At 40.2% G+C, this 26,258-nt stretch overlaps 2 protein-coding genes across 3 annotated transcripts; both read right to left on the minus strand.

The window, feature by feature from the left end:
* Window positions 1–620: 620 nt before the first annotated feature.
* On the minus strand, window positions 621–14,180 carry mapk14a (mitogen-activated protein kinase 14a). 2 transcript variants are annotated; one of them, XM_044351332.1, is made up of 12 exons: window positions 13,768–14,180; window positions 10,832–10,961; window positions 10,594–10,652; window positions 6,850–6,961; window positions 6,644–6,673; window positions 6,234–6,281; window positions 6,001–6,115; window positions 5,833–5,904; window positions 4,426–4,505; window positions 2,719–2,797; window positions 2,361–2,534; window positions 621–2,261 (listed from the first exon to the last, which is right to left on the minus strand). In XM_044351332.1, exons 1-12 carry the CDS (start codon window positions 13,884–13,886, stop codon window positions 2,197–2,199), a joined length of 1,083 nt encoding a protein of 360 aa, XP_044207267.1. In that variant the 5' UTR covers window positions 13,887–14,180; the 3' UTR covers window positions 621–2,196. The 2 variants fall into 2 exon arrangements, with proteins under 2 accessions (XP_044207267.1, XP_044207266.1); XM_044351331.1 differs by lacking the exon at window positions 4,426–4,505 and adding an exon at window positions 4,937–5,016.
* A 1,034-nt stretch (window positions 14,181–15,214) lies between these two features.
* On the minus strand, window positions 15,215–26,218 carry elapor1 (endosome-lysosome associated apoptosis and autophagy regulator 1). Its single transcript, XM_044351793.1, has 22 exons — window positions 25,511–26,218; window positions 23,644–23,764; window positions 23,302–23,482; window positions 23,063–23,210; window positions 22,735–22,815; window positions 22,491–22,596; window positions 22,239–22,388; window positions 21,850–21,938; window positions 21,502–21,679; window positions 20,936–21,064; window positions 20,502–20,592; window positions 20,280–20,385; window positions 20,027–20,164; window positions 18,750–19,013; window positions 17,946–18,122; window positions 17,707–17,857; window positions 17,493–17,586; window positions 17,179–17,280; window positions 16,869–16,995; window positions 16,305–16,483; window positions 15,968–16,133; window positions 15,215–15,886 (listed from the first exon to the last, which is right to left on the minus strand). Exons 1-22 carry the CDS (start codon window positions 25,595–25,597, stop codon window positions 15,800–15,802), a joined length of 2,952 nt encoding a protein of 983 aa, XP_044207728.1. The 5' UTR covers window positions 25,598–26,218; the 3' UTR covers window positions 15,215–15,799.
* Window positions 26,219–26,258: the final 40 nt, after the last annotated feature.

The following is a 26,258-nucleotide window of genomic DNA, read 5'->3' on the forward strand; positions in this document are numbered from 1 at the left end:
ATCTGTAACTTCTGCTGAAATTAAATACAGAGATGATAAATTAAGATTATATCACAAACAAACTGTCAGATTGTGGTTTTGTTTGTTTGTTTTTTTACATAAAATCCACTTTAGAAACTAAAATGAGCCAACATACTCACAGTGATGCACACAGAAATGGGGGCTAGAGGGGGCAAATTCTTAAAATGCCTCCACCCACACCAGCATTAGCAAGGTCATAGTAATAGGGTCCATATTTGGAGCCTGACTTGATACTGGATCGTTACTAATTTGGAAGTTTAAACATTCAATAACATATTGTCTCGTGTTTATTTTTCTGACATAAATGAATAACAAACATTTTAGAAAGGATTACTTCAATTTGGTTATGAAGAAGTTGTGATCACGTACTGAGTAAGACATTTTACAGTTGAAAAATACACTTGTTATAAACTGTTTTGATGAGAGTTTCTAAATAACCACAAAAACATAACTTTGGCCTTTCAGTTCTGCAATTTCCTGTGTCTTATCTGACAACATATATCTCAAAATGTATCTGTGATAAGGTAAAATCGTCAGATAATACCTGTACTCTGGTCCATTAAACAGGGCAGGCTATATTGAGACAGGGTACTACGATGCAGAGCACAAACAGCATTATTTTATTTGCGTCATATGTTACAAAATTGTGGCTAAATAGGCATTTGACATTGGCAACTGACAATGTGACATTTAAGAGAAATAAATACAGGCAACACTGATTGGTCATTTAAAAACAGGACTATTGAACCAGAGAAAAAAATGCAGCGATGCCTCAGTGGACTCAAGGGCATCAATTAAACTGTTAATATTGTGACATTTTATCTCAATATAAACAGTTTTTGATATCATGTGAAATCACTGAAACTACTGATAAAGTCAAACATGCTGTTGAGGCAATAAAAAAAAAAAAAAAACGTGTCTCTTAAAAATAAGTCTTTATTTAGTTAAACAAAGGACTGAAGATAGTCGTTACTCTGCTGGACTGAAAATAGTTTAAGGGATCATTTGATTGTTGTTTATAAATATCACCTCCACAAAGTATAAATACATCTGAAATCCCTCTTTTACACATTTAAGCAGTATTTCTATTAGAGGTTTTAGCATGACACTTAAAATTCCTGTAAACACACTCTCGCAGACACACAAACTGATGAACATGCTAAAAGTGATTGCTTGATAAGATAACCACAAAAAAGTAATCACAAAGATTTCTTTTAAAAGTATGGCACAGATATTTACATATTTTTGAGCAGAGCGCGTGTCACCATGAATATTATTTTTCCTATTTATGTGCCGTGTTGAACGGCACCATCCTTTAAACAGCAGAGGCTCAGATTCTTCTGTGTAGCCAAAATATGCGTATAAGAGTCTTTCAGGACTTTTCGCTTTAGTCACTTATTCAGACACATCTCCTAATGTCGGAGTTAAACCTGACACAGCAACTAAACCAAATCAAAATAAAAATGTGTGATATCCTGTCGGTGAGCGCTTCAGTTCAGTGACGTCACAGAACAGGCACATTCTCAAATTGTCAAACATGTAAAAACAATAAAATCTACTTCTGTCACAGATATGAAACCCTTCAAAGTCAACTCTTTTTTTTTAAATAAAGGAACAATAATGGTGATTAACTGGATCATTTTTACAAATACATGTGACCCAGTGCTATATGTGTTAGCTTGGCAGGGTGAGTGGTAGACTAGCATATTCCTTTTTTCAATTGATAGACACAAAAGCTTATTCATAAGTTACTCAATAGAAAATTTAAAACACAAAATAGCACAGCTATAGGTCCAGGTGTTTCAGCATCTCAGTGTCACAGTGATGAGTCATCAAAGTCTAAATTAAAAAAAAAAAAAAAAAAAAATCTGATGAATATAAAATTATTTCAGCTATTGGAAAGAAGTGACCTTTTCCCAGCAACAGACCATCAACATTAGTGGTTCATAAATAAGAATAATAATCTCTTCCTTCCTCCGCGCTGGTAATGATCCCCTTACAAGAGCCAAACATGGAGAGCGTTGTCTCCATTAAATAAAGACTGACAAAGCTGCTGGTTGGCACTCTGATACGTATGTGTGTGTGTGTGTGTGTCTGAGAGTTTAACACTAATGCATATGAACGAGGTCGTTACAAATTGTCGGATGCCGGGGTCGATGTGTGTTGCACTTCTCATTACTCCATGTCATCCTCGTCAAAGATAGGTGGCTCAAAACTACACAACTCCTCGTAGGTTAATCCTGCAAGAAATGAGAAAATGTTATGAATTCTTTTTTCTGTTTCCATTGTTACAGTTTTATAATAAGTATTAGAGTTACTGTGTAGAAATAATGACATACGTTTCCACTCTTCAATCTCCAGCTCACGGCTCTCGAAGCTCTGGTCGTACGGGTCGGCCTCAGGCTCGTCATCTGGGTCATGGTACTGACAGAAGTACGGGTGGGCCAGAGCTTCGGCTGCTGTTATCCTCCTGTCTGTGTCCAGAACCAGCATTTTCTCCAGAAGGTCCACAGCTTCAAAACATGTAAACAGAGCTGAATCTCACACAGTCTACGATCCATGAAAACGTTAAGAGTGTTACTCACAGTGGATAGCAAAAATATTAAAAGCTTTTAAAGACATTTAGAAATAATTACAGTTCAAAAGCCTTTCACCATACAGCTCCTGTTAAGAAAAGCCTGGTTTTTCTGGACTTACCTTGTGGGTTGGCACCAATGAACACATCAGCAAAATTTCTCTTGGGCATGTGAGGCAAGGAGCTGATGTAGTTCCTGGCCTGGAAAACACAAACGGAAAAACCAAATGTCAACTTCCTGAAAGCAGCAAGATGTCGCACACGTTCAGTCCTGCCTGTTTCATAATGTGCAATCATCATTTTATAGCTACATGAATGATTCACTGCTGCTCACTTATTACATTTCTGTCTCCAGATGTGACTATACTGCATCCCATAACCCTAAATGTATATTAATACTACCAAGAGTGTACTGTATATGTTGGTCTTAAAGCTCGGCCCCTCTGCAGTATACTTAACGCTCATTATTTAAGTTTGTGACAGATTTTACTTATTTTACTGGAAGAAGAAGCTGATTTTTAAGGGATAGAACGGTTTAAAATGATTTTAACCCATATTTTTTGTTCCAAAGCACTCAAAGGTTGTGTTTCCTCCTGCACAACAACGCTGATCAGTGCTGTTTACAGTAAACAAGGACCTCCTGTGACAAGGCGTAGTCCTCGTTACTGATCACACGTGACTATTATGATCTATTAGATAGAAATTACCACATAAATAAAAATCACTTGATTTTTTTAATGAGAGTTATTAGTGAGGCACTTAAAGTTTAAGCTAAGTTTTTACATCTGTTTCAGTGTTTTTGACTGCCTGAACATACACAGCTGCTGTTGATAACAATGTGCAGCTTGCAGCAAGCGAGTGACATCCCTGATGTTGCCTAGCAACAGCAAGACGTCTTGGTGTTTGAAATCGGAGCTGCAGGGGGAAAAAAGCCGCTGTGGTGCAGCTTTGTTTTTTTTTAAGATGTTTGGTTAAAACAGGTAAAATGTTTATGCTGAAAATGTTATTTTTAAAAGTCAACTTCCATCAGAGTAACAAATTCACAGATTTGCTTTGGAAAACTAAAAATGAGCCCCAAGTATTCAGCAAAAAAAAAAAAAAAGACCCTATTGTCCTTTTGTTCTGTCTGAGCGAGGACTCTAATAACAAAAACACACGTATTTTATTAGTCATCATCTTCCTGACATGAAACTTCTCGGTATAACAGTGAAGTTTAGTTTGCAGACTTCTATCACTTGGAATGAAAAATTACATATGAATTACACAAAGATGAGAGAAGCAAAGAAGCAAGTTTCAAGAAATGTGCGACAAAAAAAAAAACAAAGAAAAACCACAGAGGGAACACAAAAAGTGCTGTTAGTGCCGATTGTACCACCAACAGTAAGCCTCGATACTGCTCAGTGTGCAGGTTTAATTCTGTAATGCATTTACCACACGAGTTCAGGGCTGCTTGTGGCAATCGCATGCAGCAAACAAGCGTGTCAGACGCCACACAATTACTCAGATTAGACTAGAAGACAAAACTAAAACCTCAAAGGCTCCTTACATCACAGAGCAGTCGTCTTTAGAGCCTTTTGCTTTCATCAGAGTGGCTAATAACTCCTTGTTTGCTTCATCACTTAAGACAATTTAATAACCAAAGATGAACTATAAATTGGATCTATTACTGCTTTTAACGTTCTGTGAATGGATGTATGAAACACTGTCGACATGAACACGGTATACCGAGCTAAGAGCTGTGTTGCTTTAAGCGACTGTGAACTGCAGCAGGCCTGAGCGTCGTCCTGCTGCTCTGCTGTCTCTTAAAGAAAGCGACTGATCCTGCTCACCTCGTGGCTGGGCATCCTGCTTATTAGAGATGCTGGGGGCGTTCCTGTCAGACGCATTATCTGCTGTAGCTGGTTTATATCTATGAAGCTTGTGTCAAGGGGAGTATAGCGACAGAGCGGAGTTGGTTAAAAAAGCTGCTTCACAATCTGACACTCTAGATGCACGACAATGTTATGTTGAAAAGCAGACTCCGAGCTTTGAAGCCAGATGTGACAAAAAAAAAAAAAAAACAGTTAAGAGAGAGATTGTGAGATTTAGAGGAAAGAAACAACAGTTTGCATTACAGTCAGTGAGCTAAATCAAAGGCAAACATTATTTTATTCACTCAGTTAAAGAGGCAGAAAGTCTTACACGTTATTACAAAACCCACAAAGCTCAAAGGTAGAAAACATGCTGTCAATTAGGTAAGCAGATACGTCAAAGTTGTTGCACAGCAGATTGGCGAGTTTGGAGCAGAAAACTGGTTAGACAGAGAAAAAAAAAAAACCTTGCATGACTTTGTGAACTCACAGACTCTGAAGATATTTTCATCAAGAGCTCGGGCCCTGGTGTTCCGACGAGCAGCATGATTAGCTTCAACTGATCAATGTCTACCAGCACAACGGTAAAGGAAGACCAGAAGCTGGACAAAGGGAGAACTTGTGATCTGACCTGTTAGTCTTTATCGTCCGTGTGAAACTTTAGGAACCATGTGTGATATTAAATTTATTTACTTTGTATTTCACACATGAGACATGTCAAAAGAGCAGACCTACACATACTGCACATCTGCACAGAGAAGAGCAGGAAAAAAAAAAAAAGTCTCTGAATTGTGACCTGTGGAGGAATTTTATAATGACAGGAAAAAAAAAAAAAGAGTAGAGGCAGTGGACAGCCGTGTTTTGCATCTACTTACAAGCTCAGCCGTTAGTCTGAAAACACTGGCAGAGGGAGAGAAAGATAAACATAACTCTAAGCATACACACTGCAGATTGATAGGCTCATAGAGAGACTGGCTGTGGTGCAGGCAGATGGACCCGAGCCAACGATGCATACTGACAGTGTAGGAAGAGTTGAAGCACGCCAGTGAAACGTTACAGTGAAAAGGTATGTGTGAAGCCAGAGGGAAGTGTGGAAACAGGTATTAACTATGCTACACTTTTAATAAAAGGCCTCAGGCAGCACCGTGTTTGAAGAGGAAAGCAGAAAAGCAGGTTTTTATAAAGAGGACAGAAAAGAAGAAGCATTGCAGATCAAGTTCTGCTACTGTGCTGGTAAAAAAAAACAACATGTAAGCATCATAAATCAGATCCATAACAATGTCACAGTCTGTTTAGCTTGTTTGATTTATTACACAAATGGTGTTGTCAGAGTCTCACCAGCTAAAGGAGCTCTGTACATACTGGACACTCAAATGAAAAGGATACGGTCAGTACCAGGAAACAAAGTTCTTCCAGTGAGAAGTTCTGCCATTATACACCCCACTGACCAAATATCCACTGAAAGACAGAAAAGAACGACACAAAACATTAAAATTCATTTGTCAAAACAACTCTTCCGTGATGAAATATACAGGCAGGAAGCCAGGAAGCTACCTGTCATGTTGTAATGCATCCAGTTCAGCATGATCTCTGGGGCACGATACCAGCGAGTGGCCACGTAGCCGGTCATCTCATCATCGGTGTGCCGCGCCAAACCAAAGTCCAAAATCTGAGGGCGGTTTAAGTTAAAAAAAGAAGCGTTTGTTTACAAAATACTCACATTTGCCGACTCCGGGCAGATTCTGCTGTTATTTTATGTTTTAAAATAACAGCAGCAGTTCACTCACCTTCAGCTCACAGTCTTCATTCACTGCCAGGTTACTGGGTTTCAAATCCTGAAGGGAGGAAAATGTGAATTTGTGTAATTTTAGTATTAGCATAATTGTGGATATACAGTATATCTGTGTGTATGACCTTATTCTGGAGAAATATATCTTACTTTTCATGAATGAAACTATCTGTCCATTCTTAAGCAACATAAAAACATTACTTCATTAACAACATGCCAAATAAAAATCCTGTTTATCACATTCCTTCCCTTCGATGTTTGCACGAGCCCGACTCTGCCAAGTGGAAGCTGCCATAAACCCTGACACATACTTTTTTTTTTTTTCCAAACTGGGTTAGGGACAAAGTGATATTTTCTATTTCATGGATGAGTTACAGCAGACAAAAAAAACCCCAACATGGCACTTACTCTATGAATGATGTCTGCTGAGTGGATATACTGGGGAGAGACGGAGGAGAACATAGGCATTAAATGACATCATCAGTTTAGATATGTACCGATTTACAGCGACGAAAAACATTCACTAACACCGCAGTACGATGTGAAAACTGTTTATAATAAAATAAACAAATGTGTCTAATTTGAGTGTTAGCAGAACAGTTTTATAACCTCACCTTTAACCCTCGGAGTATCTGGTATATGAGGAACTGCACGTGGTCATCTGTGAGTTTCTGACATTTCACTATGTTGTTGAGATCAGCCCCCATTAAATGAGTCACAAGATACCTGGCAATCAGAAAAGATGGCCGTCAATTTAATTGGACATGAATATCAGAGGGCATAACAATGTTTTCACACTTCATAAAATGCCAGATGGCTATAAATGAATGTGTTTGTGCTTCCAAACATTTTTTTTCCCAGAGTTGTTTGCAGTCAGAAACTAATTTCCCATATGGCAATATGAGCTTAAACCGGTTTAGCTGCTACTTCTTTTCTCTCCCACTTCTCTCCAGAGACACCGGCAGGCCAAGCCCTTCAACAAATGGAATGTCGTTTAACAACACACACGCAGATAAATGGGCTTAATGGGGCTGCATCAGTGGATAATTCAAATCTAATCCCAGAGCTGTTTAAAATGCCCAAACAGCACTTAGAAGAAGGCGAGAGCAGGATGCTACAGTGGCACTTTTGCAGCCAAAATACACGGAGCCATGTGCTGCTTCGTCAAGTCTGCCGCTCAGCAAATACCCGTTTTATGAATACTCTTCTATTCTCACACAGCGCACAGAGCGAGGCCTTAAAATAGCACCTGGTTGCGCTTGAACTTGTTCTCGGTGGCGCACAGGGACACACGGACACTCTCCAAAGTTCACCCGCCTTGGAAAAAAAAGGGATATAAATAGTGACCTCTGTTTTCCCCTCTCCTATAGAAACAGGAGCAAGGCTGCAGCTTTGAGGAGCCTTACCACAGCGTTGTGACTCAGACTGTATTTTTAGAGCTGAGGGGAACCACATTTACAGCACCTGCATGTCTGAGATGTTTCCCGGTTATCAAACTGCATGCAGAACATTCCCATGTTCCGGCGTATGTGGAGATAAAGAGAGCCATATCTGACATTAACAATATACAACCTGTGACTCAGCAGTCATATAGTGCAAGAAAAACTTCACAGAATGCATTTCTGTTTGCACACCGTCCACCTACACGCTCCCTCTTTTCCTTTCAGTCACGAGCTCAGTCTCGCGCACCGCCTATGAATGACCTTGTATTGCCTTCAGTCCTCCATGACATTATGCTAATCTGGGAGGAGGGAGGGGCACCTTAGCAGGACGGCAGCTCTCCATTTCAACAGCAAGCAGAGCCACCGCTGCTCAAAGTGTGAGAGAGTTAAAGCACACTTCTCTGCAAAGTAATGCTCAGATCTGGGATATTTAATGCCTTTCTGCAAAATGGAAAAGATATCAACCCTCGCTACAGCTCAATTTCATGTCAAATGTGAAAAGGTCACACAGCAGAGCAGCGCTGCACACTGTATGGCAGAGAGGGTATTCAGGGAGGAAGAGAGGCAACATTCAGCACATTACAGCCTTCTGCATCAGCTCCAGCTGTCAATGTCTGAAGATTTTTTCCACTCTGTGCATTAAAATGCCTCTTGTGTGATTTGACAGTGGACAGCTCTCAATACTGGCATGAAAGGACCTGAAAACCAACCGGAGCAGTCAGGAAGCCTTGACAGCATTTATGTAATGCAGCTTGGATGCAGGGTTTTCTGAAACAAACACCACCTCTGCTAACATCATAAATTATTATACTTATATGAAACTAGACATACCGCCTTGCAGTTGCATCCCTCCGCCAATCAATCAAGTTGCAGTTTACACGCATGTCTGTCCAGACTCATAATATTTGTAGTGAAGAGTTTGAAGGAATTTAATAAAAGCTTTCAAGTGTATTTTTGCAGAAATGGAAATGATAACTGTATGATTCCAGTGAATAATTTCCATTTAGAGAATGAATTCTTGAGTTATGGCCAAAAACATGTTTTGTGAGGTCACAGTGATGTCGACCTTTGACCACCAAAATCTTATCAGTTTGTCCTTCAGTCCAAGTGGACTTTTGTGCTAAATTTGAAGAAATTCCCTCCAGGCATTCCTGAGATATAGGAGTTCACAAGAATGAGACAGACGGACAGACAGACAACCCAAAAACACAATACCTCCAGCCACGGCTGTCGCCGGCACGGAGGCATAATAAAACCCTGGATGACTGCCAGATTTGATATGTAATGCCTGGATTTCCATCATGTGAACCATCTCTGACAACCAGGAAACATGAAAGAACATTAATCTTTAGTTGGAAAAGACCGCAGGTACTCCTTCACAGGGCAAATACCTAAACGCCTAAACAATTTCCTCAGGGAAATTCATGGAATGCAGGCACTTCCCTGAATCACTCCCTAGTAATATTTAACTCTGTACTATTTATGGCCCCGTTTACACTTTGTATTAACTTGTGATCTGTACCTGGATGATGACATCTGATCCACGTACACCTGGTATGAAGAGGTGCTCTTATCATCTAGATTTTACCTACATTGTGAGCAGATCTCAACATGCAAATTAGCTAAGTGAGGCTGGCGGACTTGTCAACAAACACGACACGACCCAGAGCAAGAGCAGTAATGCTGTGGATTCACTTCTGCTTACAGGACAGGTTCACAATTTTGTGTCTGTCCCAAAATAAGAGTCAGGTGCCCAAATGAACATTGACATGTTTTTCTTGCTGTAAACATCTCTTCTATTCATACTGACCAGTAGATGACCCCTTCATAACGCACTGTTAATGTAACACATCCACATACAGATTATATACTGCAAAGTGTAAATGGTGTATATGTGGTAAAAAAAAAACTTCCCGGCACACATAAATGATCCACAATTGCCAAACTACTTGAACAAGGTTTTGAAATCCTCACTTAAGATGACAACACAAACAGCTACTGCAAGTCCTTCTCTCAGGCTGGATGACTGAGCTCAAATGTGCATCGTTTTCTGTTTTACCTCTTATTCCAGTTTTTAATAGTTAAAAATAAATAAATAAATCAGAGAGCACTGTCGCCTCGCCTAAAATGGGAGTCCTGGGAGTTAACGTATTCATGTGGGTTTCCTCCCACACTGAATTACATGCATGTTAGGTATGAGAATAATCCTGCCAATACTGTTGACCAAGGCCTCAGATATGAAGTGGGTCCCTTGGGTGCCGCACTGCCCACTCCCCACCGCTCCAAAACATTTGGCACGAGTCGAATATAGGAGAATCGTTTTCAATACAACAATGATTAAAGTACGACATCAAAAACGAGAGAAATGTGATTTCAAGTATTCAGTTGAGACACATTCTTATGTCGGGTGTCGACTGAAATTCGTTGTGATTCGATACAAGTCGCTCAGTGTGTAGAGAAGAGAAAGAGTCTGACATTCCACACACGACGGGGGAGGCAGCAGACACGTCACTGTCTCGCTGTCCGCTTCCCATTTCTGATAACTTTCAACATCAACAAACAATAACTACATCTTTGCGAGCAGCTTGACTAGGTTTCACAAAGCCAGAAATCAGGAAACAAAAGAGGAGGAAGCTGGTGGTGAAATAATTCTCTGCAGCCGGAGAGTGAATAACTAACAGACTGGACAGTCTAAGAAATGTTCCAGTGAATGTAGTCTGTTGGCCCTCCTCCAGGTGTTTCCCAGACACCAGTGCCTTCTGCTGAGAAACTAACAGGCAGCAGTTTGTTGAGCACTGTTGTTTAATTATGCGCAAGTGTTGCTGAGGTCACACCCTGACCCCGAGCCAAAAGGTATTGTAGAGGAAAACTTGGGGAGTAAACATAATTATTCTAAAACAAACACATTCAACTTACACATCAGTGAATTCCTTCAGAGATGTAGCAGGACTAAAGACATCTAGGAGGCCGATCACCTGCAAAAAACATCACAATCAAATTAGCAACACAAAGAACAAAGAGACATGTAAAGACTTTAATTTAAATATTTAAAAGAGCAAACATTCAGAGGCCTTGGATACGCAAACAAACTTGTTTTTGTTTTTTTTAATGTCCATTTACCACGAGACAGGGGAAGAGAAACAAGTGGACTCACATTTTCATGTTTCATGTGCTTAAGCAACCGCAGCTCTCTGTATGTTCTCTTGGCATGAATGATGGACTGAAACGGCCGAGAAAGCTTCTTCACAGCAATCTTCAAGCCAGTCTTCATATCAAATGCAGAACTGTTCAAAAAAAAAAAAGTGGGGAAAAAATTTAAGCATAAAACTCTTCAATAATAAACAATACATTTGTAATCATTACTAATCTACACCCAACATTTTTTTAGCGCCTACTGAACAAAAAGTGATCTAGTGAATGAACTTCAGAGAGGCAGGCATGTCATTTTTAGGCAGATGAGGGAAACTGTTTCACAATGCTGAGAATGGGCTGAGTTTGCTCTCAAAACCAAATTAGGTGCAGTAAGAGCTGCTGAAGGCCGAGGAAAGAGCGACATCAGCAGAAAATGTCATCTCTCAGCAGATTGGGAGCAGCCTCGCCTGCAGTTTGTTAGGCACTCTGAAGGCTCAATGTCTCCAATCCAAACACATCTCTTCCTCCTGCTCAGCTCACCTAAACATCATCACGGCCGCTCGACAGCCACCTGTGACTACTGCTGGGACTCAGAGACTAGAGCGCGCTGTGACCGGGCAGCGATATCACAAGCTGTTGAAGCCAAAATATCAAATATTTTCCATCCATAGCGGCCAGAACTAACGTCTATTTTTGTCAGAGTCTGAATACAAAACATGATGCACATGCGCCAAGCTAACATGCATATCTGTCGATAAAATATCCACAGGAATGGCGGTTCCTAATTATTGGCTATAAAACTGAATGGAAAATCTAAAGAAAAGACAACAAACATGCATTCCAGAGAGAGGAACTAAAGTATGGAAGTAGAAAAAGAGGCATCAAGGCCTCTGGCTGATTTACGTCAGTGACGACATTTTAATAAACTATGAAGCTGCACAGATCGACTGCTTTGATGGCGTCAAACCTGTTACTACTTTGATATTTCAGTATGGATAATATTAGAGCTGCAACAATTAGCTGATTAATCGATTAGCTGCCAACTATCAGATTAATCTGCAACTATTTTGATAAACAAATAATTGTTTTGAGTAATTTTTTAAAGGAGAAAATTTCCCAATTCTCTGATTCCAGCTTCTCACATGTGAGTATTTTCTGGTTTCTTTAGTCTTCTGTGATAATAAACTGAATATCTTTGGGTTGTGGATAAAACAAGAGATTTGAAGACGTCACCTTCGGCTTTAGGAAACAAGGATTGACATTTTTTAACCATTTTCTGACATTTTATATGACTAATCGAGAAAATAATCAACAGATCAATCGATCATAAAAATAATCTTTAGTTGCTGCCTTTAATAATATTAGCTGATATCAAATATGAGTCAATTTGTGATTAATAAAACTAAATGTGATCATTAGTGTTTTTGATATACTGGATTTTCAGACTGTGCAGTTAAAGTATAAATAAACTGATCAGAGATTCACAGTAAACTTCAAGCTGAGTCCATCATGTAAACACTGATAATATAAGACAGTGTGTTGGTTTGGAAAAAAAACAATTACAGTCTGGTGAGCTGCCGGTAATCTGACCAGCAACAGATTATCTTATTGCCCAGCAACAGCACAGCTGTCCGCTTCCATTTGCAAAACAAACATCTGCCCACTAAACCAAGTGCACCGCTGACAATGTTGTGTCCTAGATAGCATCAGCACAACCTGTTAAATCACCAGCGTCCCTCCAGTGAAAGTTTACCCTTTTGCCACCAAGCAGCATCAAGGAAATCCACCTCACCATTAAGATCCTCTAAAAAGACACACGAAACAAATCATCTGCACTCGAAATGTGAATTCAACTGTGCTACTGATTTGTTTATTACTGAGGCACCGCCTAAAAGATGTGTAGTTATAGAGTTTAACACTATGTTTTCCTCGGGACTGGAAATGGAAAATACATTGATAATATCTATGTGTTGATAATAAAAGTTGAAAAGTTGTCCTTTTGTGATCTTATTGGTTATATTGCAGTTAAGTCAATTATTTTTTACAATTAATAGATGGTTTGTTTAGTCTATAAACTGTGAGAAAACCAATCAGAAACTGTAAGATATTCCTTTTACCATAAGATGGAAAACCACAAATCTTGACTAGACAAGCTGAAACCGAGTAATTTTCCTTAAAAAATTATGATTTTGCTTGGCAAATTGATTCAGCACACATCTAGATTTATACAGCTTCTCTTAGATGAGTAGAAAAAACTAAATGAACTACTCATATCAAACCACCAGTGGCATAAATATCATCGAAAGCAAGTTAAGAGTCAAATATTTGTAATATTTGTTCTTCAGATCTTTCCAAAACAACAACAACAATAACAACAACAACAACAGCAGCAGCAGCAACATGCAACAGTATCGGATTATCTCATCCTCATTTATTCTAATTACACCACAGCGTTGGTGGAGTTCACACTAATAATGTGAGTTAAATCTCTACTTCTTAAGAATAAACCTCTGGCAGCAGAATATGTCACTTCAGATTGATGAGAACCGGTAATAATGAGTCATTTATGTGACCGTAACAAGCCCACTTAGAGCAGATAAAAAAGAGTCCCAAACTCTTCGCTACTTGTTCAGTAGTTCAGCGTTACTGTGCAGTTTCTTGCAGCAGAGCTGAAGTGAACATATAAGAAGCTGAGTAGGCTAATTACAGGTTTTATAAGTGGATAAGAGGAGATAGACGACAAGTTAACAGGGTTTATTGTTGTTAAAGTGAACATCGTGGCTCCACCTTGCTAGCCAGCAGTCTGGACAAGCTAACCTAACTTTAGCATCTGCAGCGCAGGCCTCGTCTAAATGAATGGGAGTTAAGTTAGGTGACAAGGCTGCACACACACACACACACACACACACACTAACACACACTAACATACACAACATAATAACACAAAAGGTGGTTTACCAGACGGATCCGTAGGCACCAGAGCCGACCGGAGACAGGTTTTGGTACTGTTCTGGGACTTCCCATATCGTCTTGTTGACCTCCTGCCGGTAAAACTTGGGTCTTTCTTTCTGCGACATTCCTGCAGAACCGACAGCCGACCACCGACCTGACTTTCTGCTCTGAGGTGGTTCTCCGAGCCGTGCAGTCGGAGTTCAACTTTCCCCGAGTTACACACAAATAAAAGGATAAGCTAGATGAAATGTTTCTCGTCGTTGGACAACTTTATATGATGTGAAGTTACGGCCCTGCCTTATTGCGAAATGTTGCAGAAATCCCCCGTCTACTGCATGCACGCTTTTAAAAACCTTCACGGTGTTTGTCCCTCGCTCCGCTTGCGTTCAGACAGCTCCCGAGATTTCACCCCGCTTACTTGCAACACGTCTCAAAGTCTCGCGAGAACAAAAAAGTAGAAATGGGACAGACGGCCGAGGATAGAAACTGAAACTCGCGCTGCTTTCAGGTGCTAAACAAAAAGTAGGAAATGAGACAACTCCTCAACTCGGGAGTCAAACTCGTGGAGTTTAACGACCAATAACATAAAATCTATATATTTGATTGAATATAAGAATGTAAACATGATGAATGATAGAGAATCATAGAGAAAAGCATTTACCACAGTATCATTTAAACCGCCCATCTATGTTTAAATTAATTTTATGGCAATCAGATAAGCCAAAAGTTATTTGTAAATTAGGTGCTTTTTGAAAAATATACTTCTATAGTTTAAGTAACATTTGTTGTACTTTAGCCATGCAGTGTGATGTTGTTTTGTTATTATTGTATGTTCTGTTTATGCTCCATATCAGCGTAATCATGGTCTTGAGACAAAAAATGAAAATGAAATGAAAAAATGCAGAAGTACGCAACAAAAAGTTAAAAAGAAATGAACCACTTTTACCAACTACAACAGTATAATGTTGCTTACAGATTAATGCATCAGTGCTAACAATCCAATAACATACAATTTAAAATAAAACTGATATTCTGCGGCATTATAACTACTTCATATACTAAATATACATATACTACATACTTCATATGCTTCATATATTATTAAGTAGTTAATCTATGGTATCATATTATAACATGTTTTATAACCTGATCATGTGTTTTATATGTAAAATCTAAAACCTCTAAGTAACATGTGCTTACAGCTGTCAGATGACTAGTGAAGTACAATGTACTATTTTATGCTGAACTGTAGTCGGGTACAATACTGAAGTAGCAGAAAAAAATAAGTACTCGAGAAAGTGTTGAGATACTTGTACAAGGACACCAAAACTGCACAGTATGGAATAAATGTATGTAGTTTGTTTTACCAAGATGTGATATTTAAGATGTGTGTTGTGGACAAAATAATTTACTTCTTCCTTGTAAAAACTGAAGAAAAGCTTTGGAGGCCAAGTCCAATTAATACATTTGTTGCTTTTTTTTATTGTAGAAAACGTCTTTACATCAAAGCGAGATTATATCATAATGTTGGGTGCAGCCGAAAAGATAATCAAAAGCTCACATATTCACATATTACCAAATAACATTATAGGACTGAACAGATGATTTAGGTCTAATACAAAAACATAACAGCATAATAAAAACAAAAAAGGACAAAAGAAAAAACTGAAATACACACTCACAGTTTCTACTGATGTATAAAGTTTTAAACATCTATAAAAAGTGTAACTTTATCCAGTTTGGTTTGTAGATCATTTTTGAAAGACACCCTGCGCTCTGAAAATACAGCATATCCCCAATATGGAGACTTTGTATTTAATTATTAGGTTTGGCAACCTAAAATATGACAAATAATATAGAATAAAAACATCAGTCTTTACATGATCTTAAAGCTCCCTTAGTGAGCCTCATCTTCAGTACAGCCTGTCTCTGTTTCCTGTGACTGCATGGAGACATCCTGCTGCAATGATGTCAAACTGTTTATCTAATTTAACACTTCCTGCTGCACTCTGATAGGAGGGTCTGTTCATTCTGATATTTAAGCATCATCTGAGTCTTCCTCCTCTCTCTGCTGGCGTGAAGATGACGACTTAAGTGGAACTGAGTCAAATCCATCCGATGTCCTCTGAAAACACATCGATAACGACATGAAGCATGAAAAGTTGCCTTATAGCTGTGTGTGCGTCCAGACGGAAGAGTCACTGACCTCTCGTGAGAAGGACTTCATTTTGGTGAAGAAGGATTTCTTGGTGAGGTCCATGATGTCGTCCTCTGCATCTTCTCCCTCCATTATTGCACAGCTGTCCGCAGTGGGCAGCTCACACTCTTTACCCCCCGAGCTCATCATCAGTTTGGAGTATTTATATTGCAACCTGCAGATGAAGGATGGTAGGAATGAGATGTTGTCAATGAAGGTCTCTGTTTCTTTTGGTTTGGGAATTTTCATACTATAAGCTTAAGTTTTAGCTTTAATCTCGGTTACTAGTGTGATATATCAGTGCTTAAGGAAACACTAAAGGTAACGTGAAGCTCAGTAGTCTCACTTGCGCGTCTTCTTCCAGAAATAGCAGCTGATACTGACGAGCAGCACAGCAGCGATCGCTCCTGTAGAAACACCAAACTTGAGCCAGAAATCCAGAGTCACACAAGCACTGACTTTTTGAGCTGGTAGAGACTCTCCTCCGAAACACTGCAACGGCTGCTGCCACACGTAGGTGGTTCTCTGAAACACACAAATAGTTATATTTGCCTTGTTAACATGAAACCTAAGGTGTTCAGTATTTCCCTTAAATGTCTCCATAAAAGTTAGATAGAACATCATGTATCTGCTTGTTGCTTCACTGTATCTATGCTTCCAGCACCTTAAGTGAAATATTCAAATGCAAGAAGCCAGTTTTTGTGACTAAATTAACACAGAAATGGAAAATTCACAACTTCTTGTACATCATCTTATACATATTTTCCTGTTATCTGGAAATAAACCATCATAATTGGTATTTTCGGAAATGTTAAGATTTTTTTTGTCCTCACAACACAAGTCTCTGAAGGACCTGTGATGGATCTGCAGGGTTGAGGAGGTAAAATGTTTTTTGCCTGTGCAGCGTTACCTGTATTCCCTGGATGCAAGCACTGACAATCTCCCTGTAGTGGTTTTTGGTGCAGAGTGGACATGCATGCTGGCTCTGCCACAGAAAGTGGAAAGTACAACCATCACATGTCCCCTCTGAACAATTACTGTGGAGGAAAACCAGATAAGAGAGATGATTTCAAGCTGTATGTGATAAAAAAAAAAAATCTCCACAGTTCGGCTTCAGAGAGCCAAATATGGCTGTTGTAATACAGCATGTGTACATTGAAATGTTGTCTGAATGATCAGAAGTTGAGCTTGGTCACAGTGTAGGGTTAGGGTGAAGATACCTTGGCAGTGTGATGTGGTCTTTAACAGTCACTGTGGGATTACATCTCAGTCTGATGGTGCCTGACCTGCCTCGTTTACAAGCCTGAGTTGTCTCTCTAGACCTGGAAACATCACAGACACGAGGAGAATAAAGATCTTCAGGTCCAACATGTGATACACTTTAAGACTAGTGTTGATTCTCTTTTACATTTCATAAATAAACAAGTGATCAAACTTCCAGCATCACATATTTACAATTAAAATATGTAGTCAAAAGCACCACAATGGCTGAATGAAACAAACAAATGAAATGAAAGTGTGTGATCTTACTTACTTATAATAGAATATGACGTCTGGCAGGCTGGACGCAGCGGGGAACAGCCATTTTGGAGAGGTGATGCCACTCAGGGTCGTGTCAGTGGTTACACCTTCAGAACGAGAAGACATGCAGCATATTTATCTGATATAAAACATGCAACGTATCCTCTAATAGAATAAAAGAGTATCCTCCATTTACAGCACTGGATGCCTCAGTAATCGGTTCATACCAATGAGTTGGTCACCAATCAGGAAAGGCTGTGAGGACACCATGCTCTGACTCCTGATGTCAGAGGGAACCACAGTGGACTGGCAGACGTAACCTCTGACCTCTCTCCCGCTCTCCGTGACATTGTCCACACAGGTAGCCGGCACTCGACCCTGCAAGAGAAACACAGCAGGGGTTAAAATGCACACTCAAGCTAAATTTTTTACAAAAAGAGAAGTCATCAAGATCACAGCTTCTCACCTCTTTCCCACACAGACCCACGTTAAAGCGATGGAAATATCGCAGGCCTTTGTTTGTGAAGCGGGGGCTGCTGTGGAAGCCCGTGACGTTGGCCAGAGGAGAGAAGTCATAGTGCAGCAGAGCTCCTCCGCTGGTGTGCACATCCACCGTACAGTCACTGAGACAAGTCGTGTAGGCCTGGAGGATGGAGACGTGTCAGGGTGGCAAAACATTTGACACATCTCTCAATATAGCGCAGACGACAACATCACCACCCACTATGACTTCAACAGTAAATACAAAGTGGAATTAACACCTTTCTTATTGTGTCAACAAAGACTAAAAATGTATGAGCTTCTTAAAAGTAGAATTTATGACAGAGATGTTTTGTGCTGGGGTGCAGTAGATTGTACAAGTCCAAATTCCTCGAGCCAACCCAAACCATGTGATAAATTTTCAACTTTCTGATTTAGTTTTGTCACACTTTCTTTATTTGTTTAACTACACAACCATATTTTCTGTAACAGTTTTCTCCCGCATGTTTTTTAAAGCCCTCTGCACATTGCCAGGAATTTAATTTCATTTAATTTTTTCCACTTTAACAGTTAAATGTAGAGAGATAGAGTCTAAAATTATGAAAATCTGCCCTTAAAAACCCCACAGTGTGTTATTTGTGAGATTTTGTAGATAATAAACTTTCAGGTCAACGCCCAAAACACTGAGGACATGAACTTGGTGTCCTGTTTACATTTATGCATTGATAGATTTAGATAGATTTATTGTGCATCAACAGTTTTTCAGTGGGCAGGATTTCGCTCTCCGTACCTTGTTTCTCTTTGTGTTCGGGCCGCACTGAACACAAGCGGCCTCTCCGACAGGCAGCTCAGCTCTGATGAAGGTGTTTGGCGGGCAGCTCTTACACACTCCTGTCTCGCTGACCATGTAGTGTCCCGGTGGGCAGGGAACACAGGCGGAGCTGGCTGTGGCTGACCTCAGGGCGCAGTGGCGACACTGAGAGGCCACACCTCCGATCACATTGGTGATGTGGATGGAGTAGATTTTTGCAGCATCAGCACTGTATTTCCTCTCCTGACGGAAGAGAGACATTAGTTATCATTCACCATCTGTGTCGCTCCACATGCAGTGAAGCTTGAAAGAGCTTTTGAAGTCCTTCTTTTATTTCCTACTAATTTCTCATGTAGTACAAAAGTAGTGTTCTTTTATAAATCATCCTGTTTTTCCTCATAGTGGACACACAGCTCCAGACTGCCCTCTGGAGTTCAGAGCAATAACTGGGGGTCAAACACATCATCCTCTGTCAGTGTGAAAACACTCAACCAGTCAGCCAAAGCAAACATGATTAGTCTGTCATAACAAATTCTAGTGATGATTTTAAATATTTACAGCCATTATCTGCAAGTGTTAACCGCTAAATTAGGCGTTTCATTTGCAATTCCTCATTTATAATATAAATGATCATAAAAACCTGTAAAAGACCACAGATAATGTGAATTTGCCATTTTGTTTCTATGGTTAACATTTCTGGCTTCCTCTAAAATCTGATTTTGGTTCTTAAAATGTTGTTTTTACATTTACTATCAGCGATTATCAGCAGGTTTTCACCCTGATGAGGTGCAGCACAAAACACTGAGACATAAAGAGGGAATTAAGAAATCACATTGTACATTAAAACTTAAAAAAAATGTTAAAGGCAGTAATTACAAAGTGCTTTACAGAAAAGAGAAAAGAAAAAGAAGAAACAATGTGAGAGACAAGAATATAAGAGTATATATGTATAAAAAAAAGTGTACAAATCAATAAATATAAAGCTATAAGATCAAGAGAACTTCACTATGTTTGACTGCTGTCGACTTTGCTTTGGCTGTATTTGAATAATGATTCATTCCACGTTAATTCCACTGAACCGTCAAGCTGCATCCTGGATATGTAAGTCAAGTATGAAGAAAAGAATGAATGACTTTAAAACAATGTAATGCATGACTTGTAATAAAGATAAATAATAAAGATATTCAAAGGCTGAAGGGGCGATTTGTTGGGAGGTTGCAGATGAAGAGTGATAACTGAGTTGTTGTGTTTCTCACCATAGAAAACTCTTCGGTTCGTTGAAATGTCCAGGTGAAGCTGACGGTGCTGTTGTTCTGAATCAAGTAGGAGTACGACTGTTTCCTGCTGCTGCCTTTCCACTGCTCCACCACCTCGTTATTCCACTCATTATAACCCTGCAGAGAAATACATTCACCTCATGCACTCACACTGATATCAAGCTTCACGTTTTTATATGTTTTCATCCTGAAACATACACGTGACAACGACAGTTGAAATATTTTCCCTCACCGCCAGGAAGAAAAACTTGCAGTCAGCTGAACACGTGGTCTCAAAGACGAAGGTGATGCGAGACTGTTCGCTCCTTTCGCTGTCTTTTGCCATCGACTGAGGCAGCCTGTGGAGACACATGATATTTCATCAAACCACATAAATAACATCACATTAGAACCCAAATTTAGGACATAGTGTAAATATATAAAGAGATGTTTATGTGTAAATGTTTGACTTCACCTGTATCCAGGGACATTGAGCGTCAGCATCAGATAGTCTGTGTCCTGATCCCCGGGGGTGGTGTAGGTGTACTCTCCAGCCACCTCCCAAGCTGTCGTTACAAATGAGAAAAACACAGTATTATACTCCTCTACATGCTATTATTACCACCATTACAGACACATATACAATCTTTCAAGCATACATGCATCAAAAATAAAGATTAAAAGTATAAGTTAGTAAAACTATTATAACTAATGCTGAGGCTGTTTAAGTTCATTCTTGACCATGGACAGAGTCATTGTAATGCTATTTGTGCTATCCTTCGATCTCTTTTGGCTAATTATTTTGACTGTGATGATTATCATTTCTTATCTGAGTTTATTATAATAAATTGCTTTCACATCTTCTTTATCCTTCACTGTGCTGACTAACATTGTGATGAAAACACTCACCCGTGCCGTGGTCGGTGTCGCCAAACTCTCGGCGGAAGACGGAGCTCTTCATGTTGCTCGGCATCGTGTTCCACCATTTGTACTCAAAACCCACCACCGGTTCTGTGCCAACAGGGCACTTGGAACAAGCTGTGAGAAAATAATGCGTCATTATGTCAGTGTGATGGCGCAGTAAGGTGTAAACCCTTACCTGTCAATGTAACATCAGTTTATGATTGCAATGTGATTTCTTTGCACTAGTGTCAGTTTACAGTTTTTACCAGATTTACATGGCTTTGCTGAATATTAGTCACTGTACAGTAAGTTTCTATAATTTATGTCTGGACTGGACCAAAGTTTCATATACTTTTATAAATCTGCAGTCAAGAAATCTGATCACTTTTGCTTTTTACAACAACAACAACAACTTTACTGCCACAAAGTTACTGTGGAAACTGCTGCTGGATCCTTTTAGAACAAAGTTTAGCTTTTAATAAAATCTGTTGAGCATCAAATAATCAACATCTTTGGTAAGTACATACAGTGTGTACGTCACTGCAAAAATAAACAGTGTACTGATTCTGCACCTGTTCCATTTGAGTAGGAACCGACGGCGCAGGGTTCACAAGTGGAGGAGTTGGTGACAAAGAATCCCGGGTTACATGGCGGACAAGTTTGCTTCTCTCCTGATGCTGGCAGCTTTACCGCTCCTTTAACGGCCTCGCTGCAGATCTTGGGCTCGATCCACTTGTACATGAGCTGGGTCTGAGACACACAGACATGAATACATGAAAGAGGCCACCGACGGCTGTGTGACAAACACAATCAACCCCAGACAATTTATATGTAAGGAAACCTAATAGTTGCAGCAGATGGTTGCTGCTTCGATGCTGCGTTCACCTCTACTAAACCTGCTCCACTTTTTTCTACGGTACCTTTCTCTCAGAGTCACATGGAGTGTGGGTGTAGAAGTAGTCACTGTTTGTACACGCAGGTCTCGCTTTGCAGCTCCCTGAACCAGCCTCTGCAAAAAATAGAGACCAAGCGAGAGGAAACAGCCGGCGGGGACGAGGGAGAACACACAGCTCACATTAAGATCCAGTGATAAGACAAACCTCACACACTGTGTAACCACTTAAGCAGTAAACGCAGTATTTGCATGCAGATTACTTTGCCTGTGTGTGTGTGTGTGTGTGTGTGTGTGTGGAGACATGCAAATACGTAGTTGTAAGTTTAGAAATATCTACTACAATTACATCAGGTTAAAGATCAGCGATATGACCGTCCTTTGTGGACAGAGCGTTAGAAATGTAAACATGCATACCTGCATATTTGTCTGGATCACACTGATGGCAAACAGTGGCACCCTTGTTGGAATAGGAATCAACAGGGCAGGGGGCACAGCGGGCAGATCCTGGATTTGCACTGTAGGTGCCGGGTTTACAATGGAAACACTCTGATGTGTAGGCCACCCCTGGAGGAAAACCATCAATCAACTTGTAATCATTAACAGAGAAAAAGCAGCTGAGGAGGGAACAAGCTACTGTCGTCAAAGACACTTGAGGCTATAATCTACCTGAGATGGCGATGTTTCTTAACAGCACAGGTTTGACAGCACTGCCCTGTAGAACGTACGCAGTAGTTCTCCAATACAGCACGTTGTTGCCGCTGTTCAACTTAACCTGCGCAGGATTGATGTGAAAATGAGAAAAAAGCAAAAGAGATAAGAGAGGAGCACAGACAAAATGAAAATCTTCCAGCAAATGACAATCAGATACCAGTCTGGTGTCATGAATCGCTACAGCTACACATGGACAAACCCTGTATTGGCTCCACTTGCTCTCAGAGATCTTCATCCCTCGGCTTTCAGTGTCGGTAGATTGGCACTGGTCATTCTGTACCTAAAGGAGGGTGAAAAACAAACCACAGGTTACCAAATATTCCCCCTAAAACAGCCTATTTGTCAGCAACAGTCACTTAAAAACACTAACAACCGGGAGCCTTGGGATTAAGACACTAACCATGAACCACAACGTTGCCAATTCAAGTCCAACCAGGGACCTTTGTTGCCTTTCATTCCCCCTCATTTCTTGTCATCTCTAATGAGGATATACAATGCCGAGAAAATATATAGAAAATACTACTTACATAAAACTCAAAGTAGATGCTGTAGTCAGGGTAGAAATATTCAAAGGAGACAGTTCCAGGCTCCTTCAGGTTCACGGCGTAGGACAGCGTAGCAGTGCACTCATCTGTATTTGAGGCTACGTAATCACCCTTTGGTGTCCAGGTGGAGCTAGAAAAACATCAGCAGATATTTGATCAATCAATGAAGCCAAAACACATGAAATAAATTTCAAAATAAAGCGAGTGAGGCTTATACTAACTTGGAGCAGTCTGTGTGGGCGTCACCATCATTAGTGTTCACCCCGTGGGTGACAAAACCTATCGGCAGGTTGTCCCACTCATCAAAGGCCACGCCGGTGCCCAGAGAGTAGGTGCCTGCAGCGCACTTCTGGCACTGCTGCGACTGCATGTTGAGGAACTCCCCTTCACTGCAGGAGAACGCTACAAGAGGAAAAGAACAAGAACAGGCAAAGTGCGCACATTAGAGAGGCATCATGGAGAACATGGCAGTGAAGAGACAGATTCTATTATTTATACAATAAAGCTGCAATACAGACTGAGGGCTTGCAGAAGATGTATATAATGAGATATAAGAGACTCACTGCATCGAGTGCCTTTGACTGGATCTGGGAGGCCAGTGCACGTTTCAGGTTTGTTGGGAACCGCCACCCTCCATCGAGACCCGAGTACGTCACACGCTGTGTACTCAAAGTGATAATCTGACTGCAGGGACAAAACACAGGTGTGAGTTTCACACAGCTGAAACACACTTTATACACACAATATGCTCTCTGAATTAAATGATATTGGTATATAAAGATGCAAGTCAGCATGCGTGTGAAAAAGGAAATCAGGCTGCTATTAAAAAAGAAATTGTTTTATACTTCTGGAATTTTTCCCAAAACCAGACCAGCCTCTTTATCAAATAAAAGCTAAGGCTAATATTTGCCCAGCAAGTCGTCACTCCTGTTGTTTTAATCTCGTTCATCAAGGATGTGCTGCAGCTCTGCGCCTTGAGGGTTTATTTATTTAGCCGAGGGGAGAAATGCTGATTCGTCCAACCCTTTTGTAAACAGTGTTGTCGCAGGATTTTACAATTATGCAGAGACAGCAGGAGCTCAGGTGCTCAGCTTTGGCTGTTATTGTCTGTCAGGCTTTGACGCCTTTTTCCAGACACTTACAGCAGGTGACTGACAAACACCATCCCGCCCTTAATGATGTTATTTGGGATGTGACACAAAGTTAATGGTCATCTTGTTGATTTTACTCTTCCTGAAACAAGTCATGAATACTGAGCAAGCAGACAGTTTAATCTGGAGATTTGGTAATTGGTCAACAGAAGGCTCTAATATTCCGGGGAAGGTCACTCAACAGACTAATTCAAGCCCACACACAGCCTCATGGGATTAATAGTTAACAGAAACACACCAGCAGCAGCAGCTGCGAGTGTTCCTCTGAGTCTGTGTTTTCCATTACAGCTGCTACATTAGCTGTGGTTTAGGATATCAGATGATGGGTTTGGGTGGGAGGATCTGATGTAAAAATGCATCAAACTGGAGGATGCGCTGCAGCCTAATGGCTTTTTTAAACAAACATGAGGAAACCAAGGCAACGGGACATCATGACCATGGTGCCTCATGGTCGATGTACAAACTCACCTGGTGAAGGTAGCTGCTACCAGAGCTCCTTCCACAAATGTATAATCTCACTAAGCCTACAGGTCTCTGGTCCTAACTTTCCTTTACATATCTTAATTCCACACACACTGCGCTGATGTGCAAAGTATGCTGATAAAAAAGACGTATTTTGACTATTATCAAACGACACTGTTGTTATGCAAAATTGAAAACAGAAAGACGAGGAGAGCAGACGACGTAACATATGGAAGTTCTGGTAAAACAAGTGTACAACAACCACAACAACAGGGAAATGAGCAGGACTGAGTGACTAATGTAAGAAAACACTGGCAAGGAAACATATGTTCATTTCTCAAACACAATATGTGAAGGAGGCCACAGGGTGTCAACAGCCCTGCTAAAACAAATGCTGTTGTATTGTATTGTGCCAATTAAAAACTCCCAACAGTTTATTTCAATATTTGTATTAATTTTAAAGCTGATCCAGCAAAAATACAGATTTAGAACATGGCCCTTTATTATCAGACATATGTGTAGTTGGGTGAAGCTGTTTTATAGGTCAACTAACTTTAAAAACTTTCAGAAATGTTGCATCCAATAATCAATATTTTGGTGTTCAGGTACATAAAGTCCACATCTCTTTGCATTTCAGAGCTGCAATTTTGATATTTTGCAGGATTTCTCATCTATAATTTCCTATTAGACTACATACATTTAAGTTAAATGCACGTGAATGCAATTTTTATTACAGGAACAGTTGACACTTATGAGTAATTTTAGCTCTGAATGGGTTGTTACTCATAATGTCGCTAAAAATGACGAATTGTCTCACCTCTTTGCACATCGGCAGATCCGCAGATGTCTGTGCTAAAAGCAGCCACAGTAGAAGGTGGCTCGGGTTTACCGGGCCTCGCTGCATCGTCGTGTCCTGTCAGTGCTGAAGTGATGCGGATCTAGGAGCGCAGGTTGACCTGCGCCCTCAGGTGAGGCGAGAGGCGCGGCTTGCCTCTGGACGGTGAGCAAATACTGGCAGGTGATTGGCTCTGGTCCCTGTTTTCACTATGAATCATCACTTAACGTCTCAGTATTAAACAACAACACAGCAGCCTGCTGCTGATATTATGTGGAAATTCTGTGCAGCAGTGAGCTGTTATCAGCTATCGTCCACAGGAAATAATCACACTCGCACCAATCACACTTCAGCAACTGATGGCTAATAAAGTGGTGGTTTGAAAAACAGTTTGTTTTTCAAGATAGTGAAATTTCGAGATTTTCACTGGTCAAAATAGCAGTTAGATGTGGGAAAATAACTTTTGGAAACACCTTTGGTTTAATATAACAGCTTCCAACTCAAATTATCAATTCAATTACAATTCAAAAGGTTTTATTGACATGAAGGTTTCAAGAACAACGTTGCCAAGGTATCAAAGTCCAGTTTGTCTAAATATTTGGACAGAACGCCAGAACACAATAACACAACATTAAGATTGATACACAGTATTTGTGTGTCTCAGGTTGTGGCGTGTTGATATTGGGCAGTAAGATATGTCCTGTCTCCTTCTCCTGGGAGTATTTTTTAA

Source organism: Thunnus albacares, chromosome 5, assembly GCF_914725855.1.
Source record: "Thunnus albacares chromosome 5, fThuAlb1.1, whole genome shotgun sequence".
In the NCBI taxonomy this organism is placed as follows: domain Eukaryota; kingdom Metazoa; phylum Chordata; class Actinopteri; order Scombriformes; family Scombridae; genus Thunnus; species Thunnus albacares.

What these genes read in the sequence shown, in the direction of transcription:
- mapk14a (XM_044351332.1), bottom strand. Translation starts at nt 13,886, where the DNA reads ATGTCGCAGAAAGAAAGACCCAAGTTTTACCGGCAGGAGGTCAACAAG. An exon ending in AGATACTCCGAGGGTTAAAG is followed by an intron (nt 6,674 to 6,849) that starts GTGAGGTTATAA and finishes GTCTCTCCCCAG; the next exon opens with TATATCCACTCAGCAGACAT. An exon ending in GGAGATTGAAGAGTGGAAAC is followed by an intron (nt 2,262 to 2,360) that starts GTATGTCATTAT and finishes CATTTCTTGCAG; the next exon opens with GATTAACCTACGAGGAGTTG.
- elapor1 (XM_044351793.1), bottom strand. Translation starts at nt 25,597, where the DNA reads ATGCAGCGAGGCCCGGTAAACCCGAGCCACCTTCTACTGTGGCTGCTT. An exon ending in GCCCACACAGACTGCTCCAA is followed by an intron (nt 23,211 to 23,301) that starts GTTAGTATAAGC and finishes ATGTTTTTCTAG; the next exon opens with CTCCACCTGGACACCAAAGG. An exon ending in CGACACCGACCACGGCACGG is followed by an intron (nt 20,593 to 20,935) that starts GTGAGTGTTTTC and finishes TTGTAACGACAG; the next exon opens with CTTGGGAGGTGGCTGGAGAG.